Source organism: Indicator indicator, chromosome 40 (assembly GCF_027791375.1).
Source record: "Indicator indicator isolate 239-I01 chromosome 40, UM_Iind_1.1, whole genome shotgun sequence".
Taxonomy (NCBI): Eukaryota; Metazoa; Chordata; class Aves; order Piciformes; family Indicatoridae; genus Indicator; species Indicator indicator.
Window position 1 is genome coordinate 248,694 of NC_072049.1, and position 17,401 is coordinate 266,094.

The 17,401-nt window shown below is 56.9% G+C and overlaps 2 protein-coding genes across 2 annotated transcripts; both read right to left on the reverse strand.

The window, feature by feature from the left end:
- Nucleotides 1–1,742: 1,742 nt before the first annotated feature.
- ENSA (endosulfine alpha) lies at nucleotides 1,743–7,679 on the reverse strand. Its single transcript, XM_054396965.1, has 3 exons — nucleotides 7,623–7,679; nucleotides 4,435–4,560; nucleotides 1,743–2,144 (listed from the first exon to the last, which is right to left on the reverse strand). Exons 1-3 carry the CDS (start codon nucleotides 7,677–7,679, stop codon nucleotides 1,974–1,976), a joined length of 354 nt encoding a protein of 117 aa, XP_054252940.1. The 3' UTR covers nucleotides 1,743–1,973.
- An 810-nt stretch (nucleotides 7,680–8,489) lies between these two features.
- GOLPH3L (golgi phosphoprotein 3 like) lies at nucleotides 8,490–17,397 on the reverse strand. The gene is made up of 5 exons (XM_054397053.1): nucleotides 17,337–17,397; nucleotides 16,547–16,740; nucleotides 11,429–11,560; nucleotides 11,122–11,236; nucleotides 8,490–9,447 (listed from the first exon to the last, which is right to left on the reverse strand). The coding sequence occupies exons 2-5, from the start codon at nucleotides 16,727–16,729 to the stop codon at nucleotides 9,020–9,022; spliced, it is 858 nt and encodes a 285-aa protein (XP_054253028.1). The 5' UTR covers nucleotides 16,730–16,740; nucleotides 17,337–17,397; the 3' UTR covers nucleotides 8,490–9,019.
- Between the last annotated feature and the right edge of the window lie 4 nt (nucleotides 17,398–17,401).

Sequence of the window (17,401 nt, forward strand, 5' to 3'; positions counted from 1 at the left end):
TGGTTTTGGGTTGTTTGGGGTTGATTTTGGTTTGGGTTGCTTGGGGTTTGCTTTGAGTTTGTTTTGGGTTGGTTTGGGTTGGTTTGGGTTGGTTTTGGGTTGGTTTTGGGTTGTTTGGGGTTTGAGTTTGGTTTGGGTTGTTTTGGGTTTGCTTTGAGTTTATTTTGGGTTGTTTGGGGTTGATTTTGGGTTGTTTGGGGTTTGAGTTTGGTTTGGGTTGTTTGAGGTTTGCTTTGAGTTTGTTTTGGGTTGGTTTTGGGTTGTTTGGGGCTTGCTTTGAGTTTGTTTTGGGTTGTTTGGGTTTGATTTTGGGTTGGTTTTGGGTTGTTTGGGGTTTGAGTTTGTTTTGGGTTGCTTGGGGTTTGCTTTGAGTTTGTTTTGGGTTGGTTTGGGTTGGTTTGGGTTGATTTTGGGTTGGTTTTGGGTTGTTTGGGGTTTGAGTTTGGTTTGGGTTGTTTGGGGTTTGCTTTGAGTTTGTTTTGGGTTGGTTTTGGGTTGTTTGGGGTTTGCTTTGAGTTTGTTTTGGGTTGTTTGGGGTTGATTTTGGGTTGGTTTTGGGTTGTTTGGGATTTGAGTTTGTTTTGGGTTGTTTGGGGTTTGCTTTGAGTTTGTTTTGGGTTGTTTTTGGGTTGGTTGGGGTTGATTTTGGGTTTTGTTTGGGGGTTGCCTTGAGTTTGGGGTTGATTTTGGGTTGGTTTTGGGTTATTTGGGCTTTGTTTGAGTTTGTTTGAGGTTGTTTGGGGTTTGCTTTGGTCGGTTTGGGGTTGATTTTTTTGGGGGGGGGGGTGGAGTGTTTGGTTTTCTTTCAGGCCTGGAACAAACAAAAGGCAAGGAAAAATAAAAAAAGGTGAGAAAACCAGAAAGAAATCCAAGCTTGGGGTGCCTGAGAGTGTCAACAGAGGTCTGCCTCTATGTTCTTCTCTTCCTCATCTCCATGCTCTCTGTCTCTGGTGCTTCTGGGTGTTTACTCCCAGTCCTGCCAGAGATCAGCTCCAACAGCTCACATCCACCTCACCAGCTGCCCCTGGCCCCCACTTTGCAAGCACCAAAGCCTGGGCCTCAGGCAGGGGCTGCACAGAAGCAGACAGGGCTCTGCCTGCCTGCCCCACGCTCTCCTGCATCCCCAGTGCCCTGCTGCCTGTGGGCATTCAGCTCACCACCTCCTGCTGCCTGCTTGGAGAGGAGCCAGAAGAAACCAGGGCAAGAGAAACTGCCCCCAAACCCTCTGGGGCAGCTGCCAGCCTGGTGCCAAGTTCCTTCCTGGCAGCCAGGCTCAGATGCAGCCCTGGTGGGAGCAGCAAACTCCTCATGGCAGCTCCAAGTCCAACACTGTCCTGTCCTGGGAGCTCAGCTGCTGTCTGCCAGCAGGGCACAGACCCTGGGAAGCTGCACCAGCAACACAGCCACCTCCTTTTCTTTGCCTGTCAGGCAGTTTCTGCACTTTGAAGCTCCAGCACACCCCCACCCCACCCCTAACCACAGCTCCAGATCACCTATCACACCTTCTGCCCAACCAGTTCTTCCCCTGCAGACACCTGCCAGGCATCCACACCCCACAGCTCCCTGCTCTGCTCTCCTGCCCAGTGCCAAGCACACAGCCCAGGACTCCTCTCAACACTTTCCTGCCTCTCCTGGGGCCTTCTCCTTGACTCTCAAGGAGAAGGCAGCACTTGAGTGGCTCTGCAGGTGAGGAGAGTTTCAAACAGCAGGAAAACTTCATGCTAAAAAAAGAAACCAACCAAAAAAAAAAAAAAAAAATCAAACCTCCCTGTGAGTCTCAAGCTAGGAATGCCTCTTGCTGGCCTTCTCTGGGGGGGGGTTTCACTGTAAATACTCCAAAGAACTATGTGGGGTGCTCCCATCCCTATGTGAAGTTCAATCCATTTTAGCCAAAAGAGAAAGAAGAAAGAAAAGAAAAAAAAAATAAAAAGAAGAAAGAAGAAGAAAAACCAAAACCAAACTCTGGGTGCAGACTACCCTGCCAGCTTGCTGGTTACAAGTGAAGATTTTCTCTGTGGGAGGTCCTGAGGAGTGGGGATGTGGTCTCCTGTCACCAGGTTCTTGTCTGGCCCCACACTTGGTAACTGCTTGTTCTTCATCTTTGCCTTGGCCATGTTGTAGTCACCAGAGTCAAAGTACTTTTGCTGGAGGAAGGAGAGGAGTTTGGGTTACTTTCCTTTGCAGGAGCAGAGACACAGAAGCCTGCCCACAAATTGGATCCCAGAATTGTCAGGGTTGGAAGGGACCTCGAGGCTCAGCCAGGTCCAACCCCCCTGCCATGGCCAGGGACACCTCACACCACAGCAGGTTGCTCACAGCCACATCCAGCCTGGCCCTAGAAACCTCCAGGGATGAGGCTTCCACCACCTCCCTGGGCAACCTCTGCCAGTGTCTCCCCACCCTCATGGGGAAGAATTTCTCCCTGACATCCAATCTGAATCTCCCCTCCTCTAGCTTGCATCCATTTCCCCCCATGGATCCATTCCCCCCCAGTCCTATCACTCCCTGACACCCTCAAAAGTCCCTCCCCAGCTTTCCTGGAGCTCCCTTCAGATCCTGGAAGGCCACAAGAAGGTCTCCTGGGAGCCTTCTCCTCTCCACACTGCACAACCCCAACTCTCTCAGGCTGTCTCCAGAGCAGAGCACCTCCAGCCCTCTGCTCATCCTCATGGCCCTTCTCTGGACACCTTCCAGCCCCTCCAGATCCCTCCTGGAACAGAGGCTCCAGAATTGGACACAGAGCTCCAGGAGTGGTCTCAGCAGAGTGGAGCAGAGGAGGAGAATCTCCTCCCTCCCCTCTGGCCACACTTCTCCTGCTGCAGCCCAGGCTCTGCTTGGCTCTCTGGGCTGCAAGTGCTCACTGTGGGCTCCTGTTGAGCTTCTCCTCCCCCAGCACCCCCAAGGATCCTTTTAAGGAGCAGCTGAGGTTGTTCAAATTCAGGTCACAAGAACATCAAGCAAGAGGAAAAGTCAAGTCCAAGCAAGAGGAAAAGTCAAGTCCAAGCAAGAGGAAAAGTCAAGTCCAAGCAAGAGGAAAAGTCAAGTCCAAGCAAGAGGAAAAGTCAAGTCCAAGCAAGAGGAAAAGTCAAGTCCAAGCAAGAGGAAAAGTCAAGTCCAAGCAAGAGGAAAAGTCAAGTCCAAGCAAGAGGAAAAGTCAAGTCCAAGCAAGAGGAAAAGTCAAGTCCAAGCAAGAGGAAAAGTCAAGTCCAAGCAAGAGGAAAAGTCAAGTCCAAGCAAGAGGAAAAGTCAAGTCCAAGCAAGAGGAAAAGTCAAGTCCAAGCAAGAGGAAAAGTCCAAGCAAGAGGAAAAGTCCAAGCAAGAGGAAAAGTCCAAGCAAGAGGAAAAGTCCAAGCAAGAGGAAAAGTCCAAGCAAGAGGAAAAGTCCAAGCAAGAGGAAAAGTCCAAGCAAGAGGAAAAGTCCAAGCAAGAGGAAAAGTCCAAGCAAGAGGAAAAGTCCAAGCAAGGGAGCCTGGCCTCATTCAAAAGGGCTGTGAGGGATACTGAGAGCTCTGGAACATGGCTGAGGAGGAAAAGCTGAGCCCTGAGGCTGTTGAGCCTGGAGAAGGGAAAGCTGAGAGGGGACCTGACCAATGGTTAGAAATATCTGCAGGGTGGGGAGCAAGAAGGGGCCAGGCTCTGCTCAGTGGTGTCCTGGGATAGGATGAGAGGCAGCAGACACCACCTGGGACCCAGGAGGTTCCACCTCAACATGAGGAGAAACTTTTGTGCTGTGAGGGTCACCGAGAGGCTGTGGAGTCTCCTTCCCTGGGGACTTTCAAGCTCCCTCTGGCTGTGTTCCTGTGGGCCCTGCCCTGGCAGCAGGGTTGGACTGGATGATCCTCAAGGTCCCTCCCAACCCAATCTGATTCTGTGATTCTATGAAGCTGGCTCTCAGGGAGGGATTTAATTCCCTTTAGAGGGAGTACAGTCAGAGGTTTGGCTTTTCACACTGGTGCCAGCATGGAGCTGGCAGCCAGCTGATTCACTGCTGTGCTGAGTGCCCTTTGCACAGGCAGAGAAGAGAGAAATGACTCAAGCCTGAAGCATCTCAGTGGCCTACTGAACCCTAGGGAGCAGGGCAGCAGGCAGCCTGGCATTTATGCACCTCTAGGTCCCAGGTTTTAGGCCAAGGTGTGGAGAATGGGGTGAAATCCTCTGCTGGGGGAGATACACAGAGCAAAAACCACCTGAGAGGTGGCAGCTTTGGGGTTCTGAGCTGGCAGAAGCCCTTTGTGCTCACCCACAGCAGCCCTCAGTGCTTCCAGCTTGTGGCTGCTGGGTGCCCCAGGCAGTGCAGGCACTGGAAGGAACCTGCCCCATGGGTCTGAAATGACTTTTTGCCCTGGAGAATGTTGTTGTGGTTGCTCTGGCCTGGCTGGAGCTTGCCTGCCTGTGCCAGGAAGGGAGGTAAGGACGTGGAGGAGAAGTAATTACCCCTTTCTGCAGCCTCTTCATGAGGAAGTCAGAGCCTCCAGGTTTCTGGCCTAGGTTGGGGTATTTGGCCTTCAGCTTTGCCTCTTCTGCTCTCTCAGGGCTGACAGTTTCCTTCTCTTGGGTGTCCTGAAAAACAAAGAAGGGGGTGGAGACTCCTTCAACCCTCTCTGAACACCACAGGAAGAGAGAATTGGTTTGGTTGGAAAAGATTTGCAAGGCTGAGTCCTGGCAGCAACCCAACCCCACCACAGCCACCAAGCCCTGGCCCCAGGTGCCATGGCCACAGGTTTCTTGAACACCCCCAGGGATGAGGACTCCACCACCTCCCTGGGCAGCCTGGGCCAGTGCCTGACCACTCTTCCAGTAAAGAATCTGCTCCTCGTGGCCAAACTAACCCTCCCCTGGCACCCTTTCAGGCCATTCCACATACAGCTGTGATGCTGCAAGACAATATTCAGCCAGGTGCCCAAACCCTGGCACCTGGCTTGCCCAGCAAGGTCTGGTCCTCTGCAAAACCCATCTGGAGAACACAGCAAACACCTGCCCAGCCAGAAACACTTTGCACCTCCAGTACCTGTGCAAACAGGCAGGCACCTTCTCCCTGCCTCCTTCCCAGCCAGAAGCTCCTGCAGGCACTTCCACTGCCACCTGGCTCTGCAAAACTGCTTTAAAACTTCACTGCTGGACCAACATCTTCCCCTGCCCAGCAACAGGTCAGACTAGAGCCAACAACTCTCAGTCCAGAGCTGCCCAGCACAGTGCTGGCTGAGTTCAGCCTTGCTGTGCCCTGCTGCAGCACAACTGAGATGGAAGGAACCCTCCTGGCTCCCAACCCAGGGAATGACAACCTGCACGGGCAGCAAAGCAGTGCCCACGCCACAGCCACAGCAGTTTCAGGATGTTCTGGGAAGCCACCAAACCTGCTTGAAGCCTAGGGACCCCCAGGGCTGATTGCAGCCAGAGGTGACAAGCCCTGGTTGGCACTTGGCCCCTCTGCAGCTCTGACCACCCAGCCACTGAAGAAACATCAGAGAGCAGCAATACCCAGAGAGGTTCCCAGGAGCTTGGGCTCAGCTCACCACCCACCACTCACTCTCTTCAAGGAGGTGCAGTCCCTGCTCCAGGAGCTTCAGTCTGGGGTGGAAAGGAGTCAGGGTTCCAGCAAGGCCAAGTTCTGGCTGGCCACTGGCCCAGCTCCACCAGGAGCACATCACCAGTGGCCACCTCTGCCAGTGGCCCCCTGGGGGGGGGAGGAGTTGCTGTTTCAGTGCATGTTGGCCAGAGGTGGTTTCCACCACAGCTCCCTCTCAGCAGGGCTGATGCTGGCAGACTTGGCAGCTATGGTCCTTGCCTGCCCAGCTGCACTGCTGCGTGCATCCTGTCCCCAGTGCTGGGGCCCAGAACCACTCTCAGCCCAGCAGAGGTGGCATGTGCCACACCAGAAGCATGGCAGAAGGCTGCCACCACAAGCCTGCACCCCACCTGTGAAGCAGGAAAGCTCCCAGCACCAGGTGGGAGCAGCAAGCTGGCAGGATGCAGCAGGCAGCCACAGAGGGCAGGAGTGGATGGGATGAGGGTCCCAGGCCCCCCAGGGACATAAGGTCCTGAAGCTCAGCCTGGTGTCACTAAGATGCTCCTGTGCAGGACTGCAGGAATTGCCTTCCCAGGTGCCCAAGGGTGGAGTCAGGATCCAAGGCCCTGTGCTGGAAAGTTGCCAGCACTGCAAGAGGTTCCCAAGGTGATCTTCCACTGGTGCTGGTCCTGAGGGCCAGCTCCCCACAGAGGCTGCAAGAGCATGTGGGGAGAAGCTGCCATGCCACAGCTCCTCAGCTGGGCCCCAAAAAGACAAACCCAAGCTGGGCTAAAGGCATTCCCCCGCAGTACAAACTGGGAGAAGTGGAGCTGGCAGCAGCAAAGTGAGGTGCAGAGTCCTCAGAGCCCTAAACATGCAATCTGCTCTTCACATCCTCATCCACAGGGTACCCCAAGGGAGCAAAGTGGGGAGCAAAGCCAAGGGAGGGTCCTGAGATTCTCATCACAATCTTCAGCTTCAGCTTGAATGCTGCAGAGCTTTGCCCATGGACAGCCTGCAGGAGCCTGGCTCTTCTCACCCAGCTCCAGGAATAAAAGCCACAGCCAGGGCATGCCACTTGGCCATGCCATACTGACAAGACACCCCACAAGTCACATCAGATGTGCTGAGGGATGGTTTGGCAGCAGGAGCTGAAGTTTCATCCCTCGCAGCCCTTCCACCAACTCATCCTGGTCTCGGTTCTTCATCTTCAAGCTTCCTTCCTCCCTGCCCCTGGCTCCTGTCCCCCAGCTCTCCCACGCCGTCATGGGTGTACTGCTACCCCCCTACTGTGGACACCACTTCTGTGGCACCCAGCAGAGCCAGCACTGCCTCGGGGTCCTGCCAGTGGATCTCGGAGCCACCCGCGGCTGTGCCTCCCATCAGGACTCCTCCTCCACCATGGCAGACTGAGCGCCCACCTGCGTGCCCAAAAGGCAACACATCTGCCTCCTCCCAACACCCACCCCCCGCGCTAAACTAACGCCAGGGGAACGGAAAAAGCTTCTCCGAGCAAGTCCACGGTGCCTGAAGGACGCTGGCAGCAAGGGACGGCAGCAGCTCTGCTTGCGCCCTGGAGCATGTCCGACTGCCCCGGGATCAGGATTCGGGGATGCAGCAGCCGCTTTTGAGCCGCCTGGGAACCACGGCCCGGCCCAGCTCCGCTGCTGGACGCCGACCCGGTACCCCCGGGGCAGCCAATGATCCGCAGCCAGGGCTGGTGGCACAGCCCCGGCGTTGGTCCAAGCAAGGAACCCGGGGGCGGTTGGAGCGAACGCCGGTTTTCAGGAGCGGCTACGGGAACCCCGCGTTCCCCTGACCGCAGAGGGCCTCGTCCAGATGCTGACGGAGCAGCCAGGCCAGGCCTACCCCCACCTCGGCAGGGGGACACCACCCTCGCAATGCCCAGGCGCCTCCAGCCCCCTGCCCACACCCCACGCCGCCATCGGGCACCGGTTACGCACCGGCCCTGCCGGAAGTCCCGCCCTCCCCAGCCCCTCGGCCAGTGAGAGACCGGCACTCATCAGACGGACACCAGGAGCAACCAATAACCGCACAGTGCTGTGTGCGGCTAAGCCAATGGGAGCCGAGCGTGCCCGACCCTGCGGTTCCCTACCTGTTTCTCCTGTCCAGCGTCTCCCGGGCGGGCGCTGGTACCGATCGGGGCTGCCATAGCGGCGGTGGAGGGGCAGCCTCCGCGCCCGCGCTCCCTCCGCTCCGCTCGGCCCCGCGCTCTGCTCCAAAATGGCCGCTGCCGCCCCCAACCGCCTCCGCTGTCTGACGGACAGGCACGCCACCCAATAGGCATAGGGAGGCGGCCTGGGTGACATCATACCTGACCAACCAGAGCCCGCGGGAGACGGGCATAGGAGGAACCATTGGCCAATGGGAAGTAAGCCAGCGCCATGTGGGCGGGACAGGGGCCGGGGCTGCCGCACCGCTGCGGGAGGGGGCGCGGAGCGACGCCCGGGGCCGGGCAGCGAGGCCGCAGCAAGCATCCCGGGACTGGCACCCTCCAGCCAGGCTCGGGGGGGGACCTTTCCCAGGGACAGCCCTAGCGAAGGAGACAGGCCCATGGAAAAACAAATGGAGCCTGGAGCGCCCACATGAAAGAGGAGGAGGAGAGAAAAGGGGACAGAAGCAGATGCACCGCCCCCTGACAGCCCCCTGGGTGCAGGCAGGGAGCTGCAGCTGAGACTACCCAGCAAGGTCGTGACACGAGTGGCACCAGCGGGGAACCTCTCCTGGGCCACGTTCGAGCCCCTGCCAACACCCCGAGGCAGCTTCCCCCACGATGGCTGCAATAGAATGAAATACACAGGAGTGCCTCGGGCTGCAGAGAAATGCATTTAAATGGACTACAGAAGAGTATAATGGTGAAAAAAAAATTAAAAATCACAGTTTTCCTCTTATTAGACAGGGCAGGTGTGTGACACGGGTACAACCCCGGGGCAGGGCTCCGCAGCCTTCCAGAGCTGCTTCTCAATAGTGCTGAGGGCTCTGGGCTGCCCCATGGAGTGGTCCCAGCTGCCAGGCACCCCCAAACCAGCCTCCTGCCTCCTTCTCTGCCCCTAGCCTGCTCTAAGAGGGTGTCATAGAGGAGGTCTTCCCACCCAGGTAGGTCCAAGGCAAGACCTGTGCATGGAAGAGGGGACCACAGAGGCAGCCAAACGAGCTGGGAGTGCAGTGGGAGTGGAGGCTGCTCCACAGCCCCTTTTCTGCTGTGGTTTAGCCCAGGCTGGGCTGGGCTCTGCCATCTTCCAGCTCTGTGCTGGCCTCAGAATGAAGCCCACAGGCAAGAAGTACTGGAAGGGGAGTAAAGAACCACCACCACCTCTCCCCAGAGGCACTGGCCTTGGGAGGAAGGAGTGACCTGCCTTGCTAGGGGGGGGAGAGCAGAACTCCCCAGTCCCCCCCAGCTAAGCCTGCTCACTGCCACAGGAGCTCCATGCCCAAATATCCCCAGGCCTCACGCTGAGGCAAAGCTTCCCCCAACCCTGGATTGGAGGCTTCTTAGGACTTATTGAAAGCTGCCAGGACAGCCCAGATCATCTCTGCACCCTTGGCTTTGGAAGCTTCCACCTCAGGGTCCATATCGAGGAGGTCCTTGGTCCTGTTCATCGCCAGATCGTATTTGTCATCCGCCAGGCTGGTGAAAACGTTCTCCAGCACGTCTGAGGAGTGGGCCAGCACCAGGAGAGCCAGAGTCCTGCGCTCCATGCGCTGGGGGTCGTTCACCCAGCGCTCCAGGAGGCTCTCCTGCAGCTTCTTCACCAGGCGCTGCTTCTCGGAGGCGTTGCTGACGGGGTGCGTGGTCATGTCGAAGAGGAGGAAGTTCTGCTTCTCCGTGGTGAGGATTCCCTTCTCCACCAGCGCCTTGGCCAGGCGCTCTCGCACGTTCCGCAGCTGGTACTGCAGCTTGAAGGGGTTCCAGGTCTCCCCTACAGGACAGGAGGTGTGGTTTGGACGTGTGGCAAGCGAGGATGGCTTCGCCACCCAGCCCCAGCAACCAGGCTGCTTCCACCCCGGGGCAGGTGTGGACAGGGGTCCCCCACTGCAGGAAGTCTGCTCCTTCCTGGACTTGATCTTCAGAGGTCCCTTCCAGCCCCTAACATCCTGTGATCTTGTGATCCTGTGATCCCTTGGCCTGACTAAATAAAGGAACTGCAGCGGTACAGGCTGAGAGGTGATCCTCTGGGGAGCAGCCCTGTGGAGGAGGACCTGGGAGTCCTGGTGGATAAGAAGTTCTCCGTGGGTCAGCAATGTGCCCTTGTGGCCAAGAAAGCCAATGGGATCCTGGGGTGCATTCAGAGGAGTGTGGCCAGCAGATCCAGGGAGGTTCTCCTCCTCCTCTACTCTGCCCTGGTGAGGCCTCACCTGGAATATTGCATCCAGTTCTGGGCTCCCCAGTTCAAGAGGGACAGGGATCTGCTGGAGAGAGTCCAAGGGAGGGCTCCAAGGATGGTGAAGGGACTGGAGCACTGCCTGGGGAGGAGAGGCTGAGAGCCCTGGGGGTGTTCAGTCTAGAGAGGAGAAGACTGAGAGGGGACTTAATAAATATTTATAAATATCTGAGGGCTGGGGGTCAAGAGAGAGGGGACAGGGGCAGGGACAGCCTCTGCTCACTTGTACCCTGTGATAGGCCAAGAGGCAATGAATATAAACTCCAGCACAGGAGGTTCCACCTCAACATGAGGAGGAACTTCTGCACTGTGAGGGTCACAGAGCCCTGGAGCAGGCTCCCAAGAGAGGTTGTGGAGTCTCCTTCTCTGGAGACTTTCAAGTCTCCTCTGGATGTGTTCCTGTGCAACCTGCACTGGATTCTATGATCCTGCTCTGGCAGGGGGTTGGACTCGAGGATCTCCAGAGAGATTAACCCCTGTGATCTGTGATCCTGTGACTCTGACCCCACTTCTCCCATGCCTGACTCTGATCCACTTCTCCCATCAGTCCATGCTGGCAAAGCTCCCAGCAGCTCCCAGATGCAGATCCCTTTGGCAAGCCCCTTCTGCCCAGGACCTTGGATCCCAGGCTTGGTGAAGACTCAGTATGAAAGAAGAGGCAATGGGGAGCAAGGTCCATGCCTTCCACTGATCCCCCCAGAAACAGACCCAGAAAACCATCATCTGCCCCCACATTCAGGGAGGTGGTGCAGGCCCCATCCCTGGAGACATTCAAGGTCAGGCTTGATGAGGCTCTGAGCAACCTGATTTAGCTGGGGATTCAGATTGGATGTTAGGAAGAAGTTCTTCCCCATGAGGGTGGGGAGACACAGGCACAGGTTGCCCAGGGAGGTGGTGGAAGCCTCATCCCTGGAGGTTTTTAAGGTCAGGCTGGATGTGGCTCTGAGTAACCTGATCTAGAATGAGGCAGGGGCAGGGGTTTGGAACTGGCTGAGCCTTGAGGGCTGAATTTTGTGTCCCTGCTGACTGAAGGGAGTTTGGACCAGGTGAGCCTTGAAGGTGCCTTCTATGACTCTGCCTTCCTCAGCCCTGCTCTCAGTCTTCTGACCACCTCCTCCAGTGAAGCAAGGGAATGGCCAAGCTGTGCCAAGGGCACAGGTGGCAGGGCCAGGCCCCGAGGGAGCTGAGGAGATGATCTCTGAGGGGCCCTACCAGTGAGCAGCTCTATCCAGGTCTGCACTGTCTCTGCAGGCTCCGTGGCCTTGATGTGTCGCAGGGTCTCATCCAGCAGGACATCACCCGTGGGGGCATCTGACTTCAAGAGCACCTGGAAGGACACCATGGGAGCATGGCCTGAGGCTGGGCACAGATCCACCACTCCCTCCCTGAAGAAACAGCCAAGCCCTGGTGTGCTCCAGCAAAGCTTGCTGCCAGGGAGCTTGGCTTGGGGGAGAAGGGAGAGGAATAAAGCCCTGAAGGAGGGTCAGGCTCCCAAGCCCAGCTCCTGTGGCACCTTCACCTTCCTCTCCAGCAGCCTCTTCCTCCTGAGGGAGAGTGGCTCCAGGTGGATCCGGCCACGCAGAGCCAGCTCGATGAGGATGCCACCCCGCAGGCCTGAGGAGATGCAGTCATTCCAGAAGGAGGTGTACCCCTGGAGAGAGGGGATGGAAGGGGGAGAAGAGATGGGAGGGTGAGTCCTGCCAAATCCCACCAGCCCTCCCAGCCTGCTCAGGACCTGCCCAGCTCCCAGAGGTCTGGAAAATAGGATCCACAAGGAACCAGCAATTGAATTTGGGGTTCTGAGTCCAGGGAAGTCAGGTAAGGGGGAGTAAGACACATAAAAAGCAGGTCCCACTCTGCATGGGACAGAGTCTTGGGCTTAAATCATAGCCAGAAAGATTGGCATTGGCACCAGGAGGAAATCCTAGAGTGGTGTGGGTTGGAAGGGACCTCAAAGATCATCCAGTTCAAGTCTGGATGTCCCCCATGGGCAGGGACACCTCCCACCAGCCCAGGTTGCTCAAGGCCTCATCCAGCCTGGCACTGAACACCTCCAGGGAAGGGGCATCATAACCATCTGGGCAAGGAAGCCCAGGAATGGTTCACTCCCGGATGGAGGAGGCAGGGAAGCAAAGTCTCTGTCCCTTGAAGTCTAAGAATATTCAACTGTTGCTTCTCAGGAGAGCTGAGCCTGGTTTGAAGCACTGGGACAGCTCAGGCAACCTCTCTGCTCCCTTCTTCCATGTCTTTCATCCCCTGATGAGAACAAAGCTCAGCTGGCCTGGCCCAAGCACTGCTGCAGCATGGCACAGGGGCAGCCCTTGGATTTCAAGACAGGTGAGCAGCAGGCAGGGCTGCAGGGAGAAGCAGGGCTGGGAACAGGACAGGTTGCTGGGGTTTGAGATGGGCCCAAGGCAAGGGTGAGCCAAGTGGGACACAAAGTCCCACCAAGAAATGCAGCAGGAGTGCTGTGGCCCTTCTGGGAGGGGGAGATGGGGGGGGAGGAGGCAGGGGGAGATGGGAAGGGCAGGGGGCAGGAGAGGGAGGGGAAGGGGGGGCAGGAGGGAGGGGGAGAGGGGAAGGGGGGAAGGGGAGAGGGGAAGGGGGGAAGGGGAGAAGGGGGAAGGGGAGAAGGGGGAAGGGGGGAAGGGGGGAAGGGGGGAAGGGGAGTAGGGGAGAAGGGGAGAAGGCGAGAAGGGGGGAAGGGGGGAAGGGGGGAAGGGGGGAAGGGGGGAAGGGGAGAAGGGGGGAAGGGGGGAAGGGGGGAGGGGAGAGGGGAAGGGGAGGGGGGAAGGGGAGGGGGGAAGGGGAGGGGGAAATGAGAGGGGGGAAGGGGAGGGGGGAAGGGGAGGGGGGAAGGGGAGGGGGGAAGGGGAGGGGGGAAGGGGAGGGGGGAAGGGGAGGGGGGAAGGGGAGGGGGGAAGGGGAGGGGGGAACGGGGGAGGGGGGAACGGGGGAGGGGGGAACGGGGGAGGGGGGAACGGGGGAGGGGGGAACGGGGGAGGGGGGAACGGGGAAGGGGGGAACGGGGGAGGGGGGAACGGGGAAGGGGAGAGGGGAAGGGGAGAGGGGAAGGGGAGAGGGGAAGGGGAGAGGGGAAGGGGAGAGGGGAAGGGGAGAGGGGAAGGGGAGAGGGGAAGGAGAGAGGGGAAGGAGAGAGGGGAAGGAGAGAGGGGAAGGAGAGAGGGGAAGGGGAGGGGGGGAGGGGAAGGGGGGGAGGGGGAGATGGGAAGTGGGGGCAGGAGGGAGGGCAGGCAGGAAGAAGGGAGAGGAGGGAGGAAGGAGAGGCAGGAGGGAGGGGGAGATTGGAGGGGCAAGAGGGAGAGGGAGATTGGAGGGGCAGGAGGGAGAGGGAGATTGGAGGGGCACGGAGGAGAGGGAGATTGGAGTGGCACGGAGGAGAGGGAGATTGGAGGGGCAGGAGGGAGAGGGAGATTGGAGGGGCAGGAGGGAGAGGGAGATTGGAGGGAGGGGGCAGGCACAAAAGCTAGCAGCCCACATAGCCACCTACCAAACCTCCCTCCTAAGGAAAGAAGGCTGAGGACAGGCAGCCCTCCTGCACAGAAGCTTCCCCACTTGGCCAGGGCAAACCCTCATCCCCAGGTCTGTTTATCCACTACATCTGGACAGCAGGCTGCTCTGCTTGTGCAGCACACAGAATCATAAAAAGGCAAAGAAAAAAAAAAAAAAAAGAATCTGTATTTGCTTTCTTAATTTCCTTGTGAGGGAAGACAAAGCAACCTTTCATCCCTGCCCTGCTGACTTCCCTCCCTGGCAGTCGCCCCTGGGGTTTCTTTCTTTTTTGGCACACAGACACTTTTAGGAACAAGCTGTCCAAGAAATGGGTGTGGAGGGGATCAAAAGTTGCAGTTGGCTGAGCTGGAAGGGAAGTGACCCTGAGAAAATAGTAAGGGGGTTGAAATCAAACAAGTTGAAAGCTCCTGGGTTACGTCCAGCTTCCGGAATCAGACTAGATGAGGGAGGTGGAACATTGGAATAGGTTGTCCAGGGAGGTGGTTGAGGTCCCATCCCTGGAGATACTCAAGGTGAGGCTCAAGGAGGCCCTGGGCAGCCTGAGCTAGTTGGGGATATATCCCTGCTGACTGCAGGGGGGTTGGACTGGATGAGCTTTGCAGCTCCCTTCCAGCCTGGACCATTCTATCATTCCAGCACCAAACACCAGGGCTGGGGTGCAGCCATTTTCTCCTGGATGGACAGACTGGGACTTAATGGAATTACACTGCAGGCTTGCTGGATTTGGCTCCAATTGTCTTGGTTTGTTGTTTGTTTGTTTTTTTCTTTTCCCCCAATCATCAAATCAGGAGTGAACAACAGAGCTGAGGAAACTCAATGCCCAGGAACCCAGCTCCTGCCCCTGGTCTTCCAGTGTCTGAAGGGGGCTACAAGAAAGCTGGGGAGGGACTTTTGAGGATGTCAGGGAGTGATGGGACTGGAGGGAACAGAGCAAAACTAGAAGTGGGGAGATTCAGATTGGATGTGAGGAAGAAATTCTTCCCCATGAGGGTGGTGAGATGCTGGCAGAGGTTGCCCAGGGAGGTGGTGGAAGCCTCATCCCTGGAGGTTTTTGCAGCCAGGCTGGAGGTGGATCTGGGCAACCTGATCTAGAGTGAGGTGTCCCTGCCCATGGCAGGGGGGTTGGAACTGGCTGATCCTTGAGGTCCCTTCCAGCCCTGACAGTTCTGTGGTTCTCTGATTCCTTTGGAGCTGGAGGAATGCAGAAGGACAGGATAGGAGGGCAGAAGGTGAAATCCCAATAAAGTTATTTGTTTTTTGGTTTGTTTTTTTTTTTTTTTTTTTTTTAATCTCTTGTGCTCTCCTAACTTCCTGGTGGCTGAAGGATCATTACCAGGAACAACCAGGAATTAACCAAGCCAAGAACACTGCAAACTAGCCCAGGAAAAAACCAGATCCTGCCATGCTCCTGGGCTGGGCTCAAATATTTGCTCTGAAACGATCTGCACCTTGCCTTCCCTGCTCCCTTGTTACTTCCTATTTGGTTCAGCAAGTCCCAGATCTTATCTGGGTTTGTTAAACAGGGCAGCTAGGAGCCCTCTGTCACTCACACAGCCTCCAGCTCTCCCCTGCCAGACCTGTAAGTGTGGTCCCCATCAGAAGCCATGGCCTGAGCAGATCTACGTGAGAGCAGGACAGCAGCTCAGACTAACTCAGCAGCAGCAGAGCCTCATGGAAAAAGAAGTTCAAACACCTCACAGTGGCTTAATTTCATCCCAGAGAAACAGATGAAGAGAAGGAGGCTCATCTACCACAGCTCTGACAACCACAGTGTCTCCTTTCCTCACAGTAGGAGACAGGCTCACAGGAAGAGTGTTCCTGGAGCCTGAAAAGCTCTCTTTAAGGCTCTCCTCTGCCATCACCAGCCCAAGGAGGGCCTTGAGCAACTGGTTGGCTTCCTGTGGCCTCAATTTCCCCCTCTATTTAACAAAAACAGCAGCAGAAGATTGCCCCAAAGAGATGGAGATGATGCATGTGCTAAGGAAGACAAAGCAGTGGCAACACAGCAGCTAAGATGCAAGAGATCTGGACTGGAGATTAGGAAGAAATTATTGACAGTGAGGGTAGAGAGACACTGGAACAGTTTGCCCAGGGAGGTTGTGGCTGTCCCCTCCTTGGAGGTGTGCAAGGCCAGGCTGGATGAGGCCTTGAGCAACCTGGGCTGGGGGGAGGTGTCCCTGCCCATGGCAGGGGGTTGGAACTGGCTGATCTTGAAGGTCCTTTCCAACCCAACCCATTCTGTGATTCTATGATAAAGGTCCAGCATCTCCAAGAGCTCAGCACCAAGAGGTCTTCTCCATTCCCCACAGCTCATTCTAGGCACAGTTGAGAATTGAGTTCCTATCGGCTGATAAACCAAAACCAATTCAGTTTGACCAGGGTCACTTTCCTGCAGAGGATAACTCCCCACACACAAATCATCAGCTGCAAAGCTTGTACACAGCTGCCAGGGAAAGCCTTTCCACTGGCACACATGGGCAAGACAACCACCCAGCAAAGATCCCTCCAGCAGGACACCATTCCTGCCTGGTTAAGGAAATCAGCAGCCTGTAAAACACAGACCTGGTTCCTACCTCCTCTGCCATTACTGTGCTCACACCCACACTGCATCTGCTTCCATGTCTCCCTCCAGTTACCTTCCCCTGCCCTGCTCTCTCCTCTCCAAACCTGCCCCTGCTGTAAGTTGCAGCAATGTTTAACCAAGTGAAAATAATGCTCAGAGTGTTTCAGCAGATGGGGTTGGATAGGAAAGGGGACTTGAGCTAGGGAAGAGGACACTGACCACCTGATGCACAAGGTGAGGCTCCTTTTACCACACACCTTTGACCCCAGCAAAGAACAATGCAGGTGGCAGTCACACAATGCCATGAGGCACTCCTCACCTCCAGCTGCTTCCCGCAGCCCCCGTGGCAGAGACAGAGGGACAGCCCTTGCAAAACTCAGCTGCAGACAAAGGGGGTTGGCATTAAGCAGATGGCTTTGCTGAAGAACATTCAGAGGCATCCATATGATCCCTTCTGCTGCTCACTTCAAGCCTGACCTCCAGGTGCACCAAGGCAGCGCTGCCACCACCGTGCATGCAGCTGTCAGGTGCCAGCCTTACCTCCTTGTCCTTCAGCCCCAGAAGCAGCACCTCCTCCATGAGTGTGAGGCGGATATCTTTGGAATCATCAGGATCCTCCTCGTTCAGGTCTCTGTCTGCAGCTCCATCCTCCTCACCATCAGGCTTCTTGTGTGAGTTTCCTCCCGCCTCAGCGCGCCGTGCTCGGCGTGTCAGTGTCGTCATCTCCCCTCCAGCTGGACACAGAGAGCCAAGCTCTGCCCACTTTGGTTTTCCTTGTGTTTTCTAAACACGAGGGCCTATGATAGTTCAACAGCCCAAGGGCCCAACCCAAGATCCAGGGAGGTTCGGACAGCTACAAGGATCATTCGCCCCTCCTACCCAGGAACTCTGGCTCACCCGGCCCAGGATGGCCGTACCAGGCAATGAAAGCAGCGGCCATGCTTGAGGAGACGGTGGCAGGTTCGGGGAGAGAAGAACTCGGAGCCACAGCCGAGGCCTTCACCCTGCGGACCCTTCAGCCACGCACTCCGAGCAGAGGCGAGGTCCTGACCCCAGCCAAGATGCGAGACACCCGGCAGCGTCCCAAGGCAATGTCGATAAGCACCTTCCCCGGCAGAGCTCTTGGCTCTCAACGCACAGCCCACCCACAGCTGACACTCGCCTTGTCCCGAGGGTTCTCAGGGCCGGCCCCGAGCCCCTCCCGAGCACCCTACACCCCCTGCAGCTGTAACAAGACCCCACCGCTTTTCCTCCGCAGAATACGTGCCAACAGCGAGAAAACCCTCTCGGCGCAGAGCTTCAGGACTGAGGAACAAATCTCAGGTCTTACCCTGACCCGAGGTCGGCCCCAAACCTCCCCCGCGATCAAACTTCGTGGCCGGGGCGACGCAAAGC

Coding starts and splice junctions, on each gene's coding strand:
- ENSA (XM_054396965.1), bottom strand. CDS start 7,679: ATGGCAGCCCCGATCGGTACCAGCGCCCGCCCGGGAGACGCTGGACAG. Junction 4,561..7,622: donor ACGCTGGACAGGAGAAACAG/GTAGGGAACCGC, acceptor TTTGTTTTTCAG/GACACCCAAGAGAAGGAAAC. Junction 2,145..4,434: donor TGAAGAGGCTGCAGAAAGGG/GTAATTACTTCT, acceptor TCCTTCCTCCAG/CAAAAGTACTTTGACTCTGG.
- GOLPH3L (XM_054397053.1), bottom strand. CDS start 16,729: ATGACGACACTGACACGCCGAGCACGGCGCGCTGAGGCGGGAGGAAAC. Junction 11,237..11,428: donor AGAGGCTGCTGGAGAGGAAG/GTGAAGGTGCCA, acceptor GTGTCCTTCCAG/GTGCTCTTGAAGTCAGATGC. Junction 9,448..11,121: donor CTGGATAGAGCTGCTCACTG/GTAGGGCCCCTC, acceptor CCTGTCCTGTAG/GGGAGACCTGGAACCCCTTC.